Raw genomic sequence first — 13,282 nt, forward strand, 5'->3', positions numbered from 1 at the left:
ATATTACTCTAACTACAATGAGCATTGAAATTTGAAACTAATCTAATTACTTTTTTTTTTTTTTTTTTTGAGAGATTTCTCAAAAAAAAAATTTAAATAAGTGAATATGGAGAATTTTACAATTTACGAAAATATGAATGAAGAGATAAATATGTCACATTCTTAGCCAATCCTTAAAAATAGGATCCCAAATTTCCAACCACCAGAATATGTTAAAATTTTGGTTTTTTTTTAAAAAAAAAAAAAAAAAAAAAAAAAAAAAAAAAAAAAAAAAACTACTGACCTACAGTAGTACATTGTACAATTTCGAGTGTCTAGTACTCCGTAATACAGTAAAAGTAGAACAAAGATTCAAAGAGCAGATTTCCTAAAAAAAACAAAAAAAGTCAAAGAGCAGAACAAATATCCTCTGTAAATGAAAACAGAGGTTTAACCAAACAGAATGAAAGTTTGAAGATTGATGAAGAAATCAAAAATGGAAGACAATGAAAAAGATGAAACCCAAATACATCTTCCTGATGATCTCATCTTTCCATGGCAGCCCATCAAATCCTTAGCTCAATACAAGCTTCTTTCCAAAAAATTGGTATTTTTCTCTTTCTTCTCCCAATTTCATCCTTAATTACACCAATTTACCCTTTAATTCTCACCCAATTCCCCCAATTAAATCCATGTTTATCCAATCTGGGAATTCTTTTTACCTTTATTCTTGTGATAATCTTGATGATAATGTTGCTGAAGTTGCTAGAAATACTGAAGATTATTTGATTAAGTTGAAAGATTATGACTTTGATGTTGGAAATGATGTGGTTAATTTAGTGGGATCATGTAATGGGTTGGTTTGTTTTGGTGAAATTTATGGTAAATATTTCATTTTATGGAACCCTAGTACTAATCAATCACATAAATATTTCTCTGAAGATTTGGACATTTCTAGTTGTAATTGGCCTCCTCACATTCGTTGGGGATTTGGGTATGTTTCATCGATGGATGATTATAAGGTTGTGAGAGTAATTTAGTACCAAATTGGATTGCTTGTTGATACATTTGTTCATGTGTTCTCATTAAGAACTAACTTATGGAAAAAGATTGAATTTGATCTTGTTGATTGCTCATATGTTTTAATAGAACAGCCGATGTTGGTTAATGAGACATTGTATTGGACTGCCGGGAACATGAAAATTGTTCCCACATTTGGCTGTGCTTTCGCCGTTGGGTGTTGTGTTATGTGTTATGGGAGGGTGCTTGTCTATGTGTGTTTTTAGATCTCAAAATGAGTGGGTGATAGACATTTTGAGAGGTCCTGGAAGGGTGTATTCTCTTCGTCTGAATTGTGACTTGGGACAGTTTGATGACTTGATTGGATACACAATGAACAATAAAGTGCTTGTAGCTTATACTAGTCCTGAAACCCCAGGCTTGGTTGATCTAAGCTTGGTTGGTCTAAGTTCAAGAGAATCACTTGTGAAGTTTAGATATGAAGGGAGAACTCGAATTGAGAGTTATGATATGAGTCAAAGTTCTCCTCATCCTTTTAAAGAGATACCCAATGCAACAGGTAACATCTATATCCTTGCCATTTATTTGCTTATTACTCCGTAGTAAGAAGTAGTTTACTACTATGCTTTATTAGCTCTTTATCTTGATGTGTAATGCAAACCTTTTTTGGTTCTTGGCCACGAAACAAAGCTTATTGATTGCTGAGTTGGTGTCCCATAGTTGAAATTTTTTCATTAAATATGTACTAGTATTAAGTTTCTTCACCAAATATGTATTGTGAAGATTACTATGGAGTAGTAGAAAGCAAAAATTTCCCAGATTAAAAGAGTATATACTATATAACAGCATTGTTTCACTTAGTATTTTCTAACAGCAGATTCTTCAAATTTTGTGAAGCAGGTGGCATGAATTCTTTTTGGTAGAAGATTGGTTGTAGCCGATTTGAGAAACTCAACGAGTTATGCTATCTTTATCCTTAGACATGGAAGTTTAAACTGGTATAATATCAACCTGTGTGATTTTTTTTGGATGATCCATGAAAATTTTGTTGATTCTTTGACTTGTAATATTTACATATAACTTTGATGCCTCTTTGTTTTGGCTCATGTAACTCAACGGTACTCTATGATTGCTAAGGGGATATAATAACTGTTGAGGTAGAATCCGTACTTATGATATTAGGATGTTTGAATATCTGTGGTATTTCATGTCTATCCTTCTACGATCTTAACTAGATCAGAGCACCTAATCTAGGCTGTTTGAATTTATGCCTGTGAGCTCATATTCTAAGCTTGCAATTTACTCTTGCTTCCCTTAGTTTCAACCAAAAAAACAGTATCAGTATGACATTTTCCTAGAAAGTTCACTAGGACATTTAACTCCTCTTTAGCTATGTGAGATAAACTAGCAGTCAAGCATTTAGATTGTTTTGCAATTAAAATTGAAATGGAAGACTTGGGTGGATGAGATGGAAGGGCAAAAGGAATACCATTTACTAATAAAGGTGATCATGGGCTAAAAATGTTGGCTCAATTTGGGCCAAAGGTTAAGGTCGGCCGGGCATGTTGGGCTACTTATGAATTTATGATTATTGATCAAGCCTACCATTTAGATTATGGATTAGGCTTTCCAACATGCACCATTCCACATATTGAGTAATAAAAATTATTCACGTCTAGGGCATGTTTACATTTACCGAATTGAACTGAACTGATCGGAGCTGAATTGAACTTAATTGAGCTGAGCTGAAATGAATATTTTATAAGAGAAGAAAATTAGGAGCTGAATTGAATTGATTGGAGCTGAACTGCAACTAAGGTGAACATGTCCTTACTATCTCTAATACGTCATTTGTTTTTTAATTGCTACATCATCTTCCCTTTTAAGGAAATAAATATCTGTGTTCTTTAATTTCTTGATTTCTTTTATTTATTTTATGTATATCTTTAATATATTTTGTTTTATTTCCAAACATCTCACTTACTTTTCAATAAATTTGGTGGGTGAAATAAAAGGTCATAAAAACTAATCGTTGTACTCCCTCCGTTCCTTATAGTCTTTTATGACCAATTTTAAGTTCCAAAATAATAGTCCCATTTGCTTTTTTGAAGTACCTTTAATATCAAATTTTTTTTACTAAAATTTCCTCTAATTTGCAACGATATTTGTGCAAATTTAAATTTCTCATATAAATTTTGTTTTTTCATGTACTTTTATTATTTTCTCTCTACTTTTTTATGCATACCCAATGTTAATTACTTTTTAATGTTACTTCGTACTACTTTTTTTACATTTATTAATTTCAATAAAAAATATTCATAAAAAACTATCAATAAATGACGGAGGGAGTATTAATTCTTGAACCTTTACAACAACACATAAATTATTACCGGGAAATAAAACTTTGACCTGTAATATCTTTTTTTCCGGAACAAAATTTATCACAGTTACATTGAAAACATAAAAAGAGGCAGTTTTGAGACCTCATTCTTGAAACTAAACACAAACAGTGAGAGAAATGGAAGAAAGCGATAAGAACAAAAAGAAGAAATCAAGAGAAGATGTTCAAGAAATACAACTTCTTGATGAAATCATAACTCAACACATTCTTACGCGCCTTCCTCCCAAACCGCTAATCCGATGTAAGCTAATTTCAAAGCAATGGAATTTTAATGTCAATTTCTTCTTGGATCATATCAAACAATCTATTTTTAGTGACCCTTTTACCCCAATTGAAACTCTCTTTATTCAATCTGGGAAAACATTTTACCTTTATACATGCAATAATCATGATAATGATGAGGTTCAGGTTGAATATGTTCGTACTAGTCAGTATAATTTGGTTGAATTAAATGCTAATTTTCGTGTTGGTAGGAGGGAAAGTATTGGATTGGCAGGATCATGTAATGGGTTGATTTGTTTAGGTGAAATGAATGGAAAATATTTCATTTTATGGAACCCTGAAATTAATCAATTTCATAAATATTATTTTGAATTTTTGGAGCAAAATTCTAGGGATATTTGTTGGGGGTTTGGTTATGTATCCTCTCTTGATGACTATAAGGTGGTTAGAATCGCTCAGTTCCGGTTTCGAGCCAAGATCGATTCAGTTCATGTGTTTTCATTGAGGACTAATACTTGGAGTAGGATTGAATTTGATGTTGGTGAATGTAGATTAGTGGGTCGATCAAGGTTGGTTAATGAGACTTTGTATTGGAAAAAGGAGGATGATAATGGTAATGGGGATGTACAAATTGTTTCCTTTGATTTGGGTCTTGAGACATTTGCTATGCTCACTGATTTGGCTGTTCGAGCACCCGAGAATGCTACCTTATCCTTATGTGTCATGGGAGGGTGCTTATCTGTTTGCGTTCGCAACTCTCATGATAATTTGGTGATACACATTGTGAAACGACCGGGAGTCGTGGTTAAGGGTTTTTATTCTGATGTGAGAGACACTGTGTTTGATGATTTGATCGGCTTGACAGAGGCTGGCAAGATATTTGTTGTTTATCCTCGTTGCTGGGTGCCATGCTTGGTTGTTTCGAGTTCAATGAAATCAATTGTGACATTTGAAACTAATGAAAACCTGGGGAGCACTTATATGGCGAGTTATGTTCCGAGTCAAATTTCACCTCTTCCTCCTGTGGAGTGTGGAGTTGCCCAATGCTTTAGAACAGGTACCCCTATGCCTTTGCCTTTTATTTGTTCTGTTTTACTTGCTTCCTTTAGCTCATTGTCTCGATTTAGCTTATGACTTTCTCGGTTTTGCTTTTGTGCTGTGGCGTTGTCTGTGGAGATGTGAAGCTCAATAACGTAACTGGCCTCTGATTAGAACTATGAGACTCTTTGTTATGTTAAGAACATCCTCTCTTGACTTCTTGCTTTAAATATGTTAAAATTGTATAATTTATTTGTTAATACTAATATATGTTTTGAGCTATTTAACTTTATCTTTATCAATGATCCATGATGGAATGAAATCAATGAATGTATGTGTTTAAATGATGTTCTAAATTGTTATGGCTTGAATTGCATGGAGTAACTTTGTTTATTACTTGTTACAGACCATGATGTGTCTTATGCATACATTTTTTAAATAGTATAAGCTTTTATGGCTGTGACTTGTTATTTGAAGTGATTTGAGCTATTTGGGTCGAATTATATTTGAGTGAGTAGTTATATTATACAACCCTGCTACTAATCAATATCATAAATATAAAACCTTGTTTCTAGAAGTTGAAATACTTCTATCTTTTTTCAGTATTATTTGGGGATTTGAGTATGTAACCTCTCTGAATGATCATAAGGTGGTGGGAATTATTCAACAATTGAGCCAAATCAATTCATGTTTTCTCATTGAAATTTTACTCTTGGAAGAAGATTGAATTTGGATTTAATGGATATATTATATTAAACGGCCAAAATTGGTCAATAAAACTTTGTACTGGACTGCTTTTGAGATATGAATTGAGAATTATTGCCTTTGGTCTTGCTCTTGAAATATATGAATTGTTCCCTCACTTGTCTTTGCATTTGCCACGGGGCAACGTGCTATCTTATGTGTCATGGGAGGGTGCTTATCCAAGTGTACTCTCAATGCTGAAAATGAATAGGTTATAGACATTATGAAACATCCAGGAGACGTAGATTCTGTTTGTTTTTCATTTGACTTTAGACAGTGATATCAGAGACATGACCGAGTTCACAAAGATTGGTAAGGTGGATGTTGCTTTTCAATATCCTCTAATGCTAGGCTTGGTTGTTCAAGTTCAAAAAAACCAATTTTTGCATTTGAAGGTTAAGGGTGAGATGAGATTGATGGTATGTTTCGGGTCTAATTTCACCTCATCCTACTACAGATTCGACAAATGTAATAGGAGAGGTACTTTTAAATTTAAATCCATTGTCTTTTGTTTTCTTGAAAGTTTAAATCAAGCTGTTTAAATATGACAATGGATGTAAATTTGCCACTTTGATTTCATGGTTTAAAGAATACGTGGTATATGCTTGTGAGGCTTAAAAGATGCCTTCTTCCACTTGTTTGATCAACTTTGCTCGAGCACTTAATTGGCCTGCATTTTAGTTTCTGACTTTCAAGTACAGAATGCTAAATTTTAGTGTATCTTATTGTTTAGTCAAGTGACTCCTATAACACATTAATGCTACTGCTAAGATGCAACTCTTATCAAATAAAGTAATAGATGCAACTCAATTTCAGTGATTGGAAGCAGTTCTGTCAAAATTTTTCACCAGTTACCCTTATTTCAAGTCTTAACATGCCTCATCTAGTATTGAATTTTTGAAGCTTCACTGTTACAATTTGGTTTCTAACAGCAGTTGTTCTGATGATTCAGCTAGGCAGGTTGCATAAACCTATTGACATGCTGTCCACCAAGACATGAAACTTGAAGATGCAACCTACAACCTTTGATCTATGAAACTGTTTTTGCCGTTATATTGACAAAAGCTATTTTAAACTTTTGCTAAGCTATGTGATCCATGAAGAACTGCTAGTAGGTATAACTGCTGTTGTAAAATGTTGGACGTTCTGTTTCCAATGTGCATCTTCCTTAATATGTTGTCTTTGATTTAGCTTACGAACTTTTCGGTTTTGGTACGAGAACTTTATTGTTACAAACGACACACTTAATAACTGCAGGGTTTGTTTCTTCAACAGTTGATGCAACTTTACTGCTGAGATCGTAATTCTGTAGATTAGTCTCTAACCAGGTTTCTATTTGTTGATTCAGGATTGCAGAATGATTTTGACAGAAGATAGTTTGCCGCTGTGGCGGTGTATGTGGAGATGTGAAGCTCAATGGCGCAACTGACCTCTGTTTTGAGCTATGAAAGTCTGTTTACAACTTGTTCCATCTATAATCATGATTTCAGTTTCAAATAATTTACTGCATTCAGAAATAATATTGATATGTACCTTATTGGCAATTAATCCGTGGCGTATGTGTAGACATGGCATTAACTCAGCCTTTGGCTTCTTCTTACCGACCTCAATGATCATTGCAACCGGGTAGCATAAAAAGAAATATTTGGGCAAATGTTAAGAGATAATTTTAAACTTTTCCTTTGGATTTGTTAAATACCCATATCTTTTTATTTATATTATTCCCATATTATTTGGGCAAATTTTAAGAGCATTCTAAGTGCTTTAAATAAAAGTAAAAATATAGTTACTTGGTCTCAGTATATTTATATATAGTTACTTGTTACGATTGTTTCAATGTATGTAGACAGGTAGTGTATATATTTTTCATCAAATTTATGTGGAATATGAAGTATGGAGTATAATTTGCCCTACACTTGGTGAGTTGGTGATGATGATGATTATATAGACACTCGTATTATTGATCAAAGGTGGTCCACAGTTCCACACATTAACATAAAGAATTATGTACTATTCCATCCGTCCTTACTTTTTTGCCCCATTTGACTTTTCACGGTCTCTAAGTCGCGTTTTAGAACGCACATATCTTTATTCTCATACATGTTAAAATAATAAAAACCTAATATTAATAAAATATATAATGAGCCGAATCTCTTATAGATTAAGAGTAATATACGGTCAACGTTTATAAAGTTTGACCAAAAAATGACAATGGGGCAAAAATAAAGGGACATAGAGAGTACATGCCAATAAAAAAACAAAGGATCAACCTTGGTCCCAAACTCCCAACACAATGTGGACAATTGGTCCAACTTTTCATAGTCTATATTACACTAAAGACCTACAGTCACTACTCAAATCCGACTATTAATCGATCCATCTGAACCCGAAAAAATGGTGACCTAAATCCGACCTGAAACCAACCCTAGACCCACGTTGACCCGAATATGTGAGTCCTGAACACGAACATTAAATGACCTAGAGATGACCCCACCCGAATGTAACCCGTAAATTATTGACCTGAACCGAACCCGACTTGAACCGAAATCGACCCAAACCCGTTTTAACCCGTCAAAACCCGAATTTAACCCGACTTTTTACTAACCTCACCTGAATTCAACCCGACCCGAATTTAACCCAACCTGTTACAAACATGACCCAAAATCAACTCGTCTTGTTATTGACCTGACCCAAATTCAACCCGACTTGTTATTGACCCGATCCGAATTTTGCTAGACATATTACAAACCTGACCCTAAAATTCAACCCGATCTGTTACTAACCCGACTAGAAATCAACACGACTTGTTATTAACCCGACCTAGATTCAACACAAATTGTTCCTTGCCCGATTTCAAATCACCTTAAATGCAATTTAGACCACCTTATTATTGTTGATCAAAGCATTTTGTCTAGGGAGACCAAGTCGGTCCAGGCCAGCAAAAGAAAGGAGCACCATCCTCAAATTTAAGAGTTAAATATAGTACTCCCTCCGTTTTTTTTAAGTGTTACAGTTTGACCGGCACATAGTGTTATGCAATTTAATTGACTTAAATAAAATAAGAGGTAACTGGAGTAGTTGGAGTATTAAAAAATTGTAAAAGAAAGATAGTTGGGTTAATAGTTTATTGAAAATTAATGAATGTGAGAGGAAAGATATAATAAAAAAAAGTAGTAGTGGTTTTGGGTGGGGGCCATGAGAGGAGAGAGAGATATAATATTTATAATGTAGCTTTTTGCCAAAAAAGGAAGTGCAACAATTAAAAAACACGATCGGAAATGGAAATTGTAACACTTAAAAAAACACGGAGGGATTATATATTTGTTGTATGGTCAAAGTAGATAATTATCTTCCTAAATTATAAACTATAGTTCCCTATTATATTGCAATGTATATGATAGTCAAAGGAAATAATTAGCTTGATAAAAATGATAATTATCTATTTACAATTAGTTGAACCCGAATATGACCCGACTTGGAAATGACCCGACCTGATTGTAACCTGCAAATTATTGACTTGAAAATAAATTGACTTGACTCCGAAAATGACCCGACTTGGAAATGACCCAACCTGATTATAACCCACAAATTATTGACTTAAAACCGAACCCGACTTGAACCCGAGAATGACCTGACTTGAAAATGACTTTATTGACTTTTTTTCGCTCGAAAATAAAAATTGCCGAGATGTTTACCATTGTCTCTAATACCCTCCGGGAGTACAATTGGGTGGGTGAGTGGAACCCAAATTTGCCTTTAAATAGCCAATTTACCGGCTTACAATTTGCGCCGATTTCATTAACTCAAGCGTACCACTAGTCCACGAACATTTATGACAACAAATAATGATCATATATGGTTCCAAACGGCATTATATGACCCCCAGATTAATCCCCTATAATTTCTAGACTTTTCAACACCGGGCCCTGAAACCTCCAAAATTTATCAAAAAGTGTGGATATTAGCATTCAATTTTGGAATTTTTTGATTTTTTTTGCCCGGAAATAAAAATTTCCGAAATGTTAACCATGTTCCCTAATACCCACTGGGAGTCCAATTAGTTGGAGGGAACCATTCAATTTGCATTTAAACGGCCAATTTCTAATTTACAACTTGCACCGATTTTATTAATTCAAGCCTACCACGAACATTTATGACAACATATAATGATGATATATGGTTCCAAATGGCTTTATATGACTCCGAGATGTAATCCCTAAAGTTTCAAGCCTTTTCGACACCGGGTACCGAAACCTCCAAAATTTCTCAAAAAGCGTGGATATTAGCCTTTAATTTTGGAATTTTCTGAATTTTTTTTGTCCAAAAATAAAAATTGCTGAAATGTTTACCATGGTTTCTAATACCCTCTGGAAGTCCAATTGGGTGGGTAGAACCATCCAATTTGCCTTTAAACGACCAATTTACCGGTTTACAACTTGCATCGATTTCATTAACTTCAGCCTACCACAAACAATTATGACAACATATAATGATTATTTATGGTTCCAAACGGAGATATATGACCTCGAGATGTATCCCCTAAAATCTCATTTCTTTTCGACACCAGCCCCGAAACTTTCAAAAAATTTTAAAAAGCATGGATATTAGCCCCCAATTTTGGAATTTTTTTACTTTTTTCGTCCAGAAATAAAAATTTCCAAAATGTTTACCATGGTCCTTAATACCCTCTAGGTGACCAATTGGGTTGGTGGAATCATCCTATTTGCCTTTAACCGGCCAATTTACCAGTTTACAACTTGCACCAATTTAATCAACTCAAGCCTCGTACGAACATTGATGACAACAAATAATGCTCATATATGGTTCCAAACGGCATTATATGACCCCGAGATGTATCCCTTAAAATCTCAAAACTTTTCGACACCGGACCGCGAAACATCCCTAATTTTTCAAAAAGCGTGGATTTCAAATTTGGAATTAATTTACTTTTTTTTCGCCCGGAAATAAAAATTGCCGAATTGTTTACCATGGTCTCTAATACCCACCGGGAGTCCAATTGGAATTATGGAACCATCCAATTTGCAATTAAACGACCAATTTACCAGTTTACAGATTGCACCAATGTCATGAACTCAATCCTACCACGAACATTTATAACAACAAATTATGATCATATATGGTTCCAAATGGAATTATATGACCCTGATATATATCCCCCACAATTTCAAGACTTTTCGATACCGACCCCTAAAACCTCCAAAATTTCTCAAAAAGTGTGGATAATTAGCCTTTAACTTTGGAATTTTTTGACTTTTTTTTGCCTGGAAATAATAATTGCCGAAATGTTAACCATGGTCCCTAATATCCTCTGGGAGTCCAATTGGTTGGGTGGAACCATCCAATTTGCCTTTAAACAGCCAATTTACCGATTTACAACTTGCACCGATTTCATTAATTCAAGCCGGCCACGAACATTTATAACAAGATATAATGATTATATACGGTTCCAAATGGAATTATATGACTGGGAGATGTATCTCCTAAAATCGCAAACCTTTTCGACACCGGGCCATGAAACGTTAAAAATTTATAAAAAAAGTGTGGATAATAGCCTTTAATTTTGCAATTTTCTGACTTTTTTTCACCCGAAAATGAAAATTGCCGAAATTTTTTCCACAGTCCCTAATACCCTTTGTAATCCAATTGGGTGGGTGGAACCATCCAATTTGCCTTTAAATGGCCAATTTACTAATTTACAACTTGCACTGATTTCATTAATTCAAGTCTACCACAAATATTTATGACAACATTTAATATTCATATATGGTTCCAAACAGCATTATAAAACCCTGAGATGTATCTCTAAAAATCTCAAGCCTTTTCGATACCTGACCCCGAAACCACCAAAATTTCTCAAAAAGCGTGTATATTAGCCTTCAATTTTGGAATTATTGGACTTATTTTCGCCTGGAAATAAAAATTGCCGAAATGTTTACCATGTTCCCTAATACTTTCCAAGAGTCCAATTGGGTGGGTGGAACCGTCCAATTTGCCTTTAAACGACCAATTTACTAATTTATAACTTGCACCGATTTCATTAATTCAAGCCTACCACGAACATTTATGACAACATATAATGATCATATATGGGTCCAAACGACATTATATGACTGTGAGATGTATCCCCTAAAATCTCAAGCCGTTTCGACACCGGGCCCTGAAACCTCAAAAAATTCTCAAAAAGCATGGATTTTAGGCTTTAGTTTTGGATTTTTTTTGACATTTTTTCGCCCGAAAATGAAAATTGCCGAAATGTTTTCCATAGTCTCTAATACCCTCTGGAAATCCAATTGGGTGGGTGGAACCATCCATTTTCCTTTAAATGGTCAATATACCGATTTACAACTTGCACTGATTTCATTAATTCAAGTCTACCACGAATATTTATGACAACATTTAATATTCATATATGGTTCCAAACGACATTATAAGACCCCGAAATGTATCTCTAAAAATCTCAAGCCTTTTCAATACTTGGCCCCGAAACCTCTAAAATTTCTCTAAGAGCGTGTATATTAGCCTTCAATTTTGGAATTTTTTGACTTATTTTAGCCCGGAAATAAAAATTTCCGAAATGTTTAACACATTCCCTAATACCCTCCAAGAGTCCAATTGGGTGGGTGGAACCGTCCAATTTGCCTTTAAACAACCAATTTACCGATTTACAACTTGCACCGATTTCATTAATTCAAGCCTACCACGAACATTTATGACAACATATAATGATCATATATGGTTCCAAACAGCATTATATGACTCCGAGATGTATCTCCTAAAATCTCAAGCCTTTTCAACACCGGGCCCCGAAACCTCAAAATTTTCTCAAAAAGCATAGATATTAGCCTTTATTTTTGGAATTTTTGACTTTTTTTGCCTGGAAATAAAAATTTCCGAAATGTTTACCATAATCCCTAATACCCTCCGGGAGTCCCAATGGATGGGTGGAACCATCCCGTTTGCCTTTAAACGACAAATTTACCGATTTACAACTTGCACCGATTTCATTAAATCAAGCTTACCACAAACATTTATGACAACATATATTAATCATATATGGTTCCAAACGGCATTATATGACCCCGAGATGTATCCTCTAAAATCTCAAGGATTTTCGATACCGGATCTCGAAACTTCCAAAAATTCTCAAAAAGGGTGGATATTAGCCCTAAATTTTGGAATTTTTTGACTTTTTTCGCCTATAAATAAAAATTTCCGAAATGTTTACTATGGTCCCTAATACAATATGGGATTCCAATTAGGTGAGTGGAACCATCCAATTTTCTTTAAAATGGCGAATTTACCGGTTTACAACTTGTACCGATTTTATTAACTCAAGCATCCCACAAACATTTATGACAACATATAATGATCATTTATGGTTCAAAACAGTATTATATGACCTTGAGATGTATCCCCTAAAATCTCAAAACTTTTCGACATCGGGCCCCGAAACCTTAAAAAATTTTCAAAACATAGGGATAATGCCTTTAATTTTGGAATTTTTTAACTTTTTTCGCCCGAAAATAAAATTGTCGAAATGTTTACCATGGTCCTAAATACCGTCCGGTAGTCCAATTGGGTGGGTGGAACAACTAATTTGCCTCTAAACAGCCAATCTAAACCCGAGAATGACCCGACTTGAAAATGACCTGACCTGCATGATTATAATCCGCACATTATTGACTTGAACCGAACCCGACTCAAACCCGAGAATGATCCGACCTGATTCTAACCCGCAAATTATTTATTTGAACCGAACCTGACTCGAACTCGAGAATCACCCTAACCCGTGAAAACCCGAATTAAACCAGACCTATTGTTCACCCGACCCAAATGTAACCCGACTTGTTATTAACC

General features: G+C 34.5%; 1 protein-coding gene across 4 annotated transcripts; it reads left to right on the forward strand.

Annotated features, from left to right (window-relative positions):
* The first annotated feature begins 259 nt into the window (after nt 1–259).
* LOC110696113 (F-box/kelch-repeat protein At3g23880-like) lies at nt 260–7,200 on the forward strand. Of its 4 annotated transcripts, XR_002506255.1 has the most exons (4): nt 260–586; nt 1,900–4,679; nt 6,357–6,519; nt 6,753–7,200. XR_002506255.1 is itself a non-coding variant. In XM_021873395.1 (3 exons), the coding sequence occupies exons 2-3, from the start codon at nt 3,518–3,520 to the stop codon at nt 6,779–6,781; spliced, it is 1,191 nt and encodes a 396-aa protein (XP_021729087.1). In that variant the 5' UTR covers nt 261–1,558; nt 1,900–3,517; the 3' UTR covers nt 6,782–7,200. The 4 variants fall into 4 exon arrangements, 3 of the variants coding, with proteins under 3 accessions (XP_021729087.1, XP_021729088.1, XP_021729086.1); XM_021873395.1 differs by lacking the exon at nt 6,357–6,519 and having other exon boundaries at nt 261–1,558; XM_021873396.1 differs by lacking the exon at nt 6,357–6,519 and having other exon boundaries at nt 261–586; nt 1,897–4,679.
* Nucleotides 7,201–13,282: the final 6,082 nt, after the last annotated feature.

The sequence above is a fragment of the Chenopodium quinoa genome, unplaced genomic scaffold (assembly GCF_001683475.1).
Source record: "Chenopodium quinoa cultivar QQ74 unplaced genomic scaffold, ASM168347v1, whole genome shotgun sequence".
Taxonomy (NCBI): domain Eukaryota; kingdom Viridiplantae; phylum Streptophyta; class Magnoliopsida; order Caryophyllales; family Amaranthaceae; genus Chenopodium; species Chenopodium quinoa.

Coding starts and splice junctions, on each gene's coding strand:
- LOC110696113 (XM_021873395.1), top strand. CDS start 3,518: ATGGAAGAAAGCGATAAGAACAAAAAGAAGAAATCAAGAGAAGATGTT. Junction 4,680..6,752: donor TGCCCAATGCTTTAGAACAG/GTACCCCTATGC, acceptor TTGTTGATTCAG/GATTGCAGAATGATTTTGAC.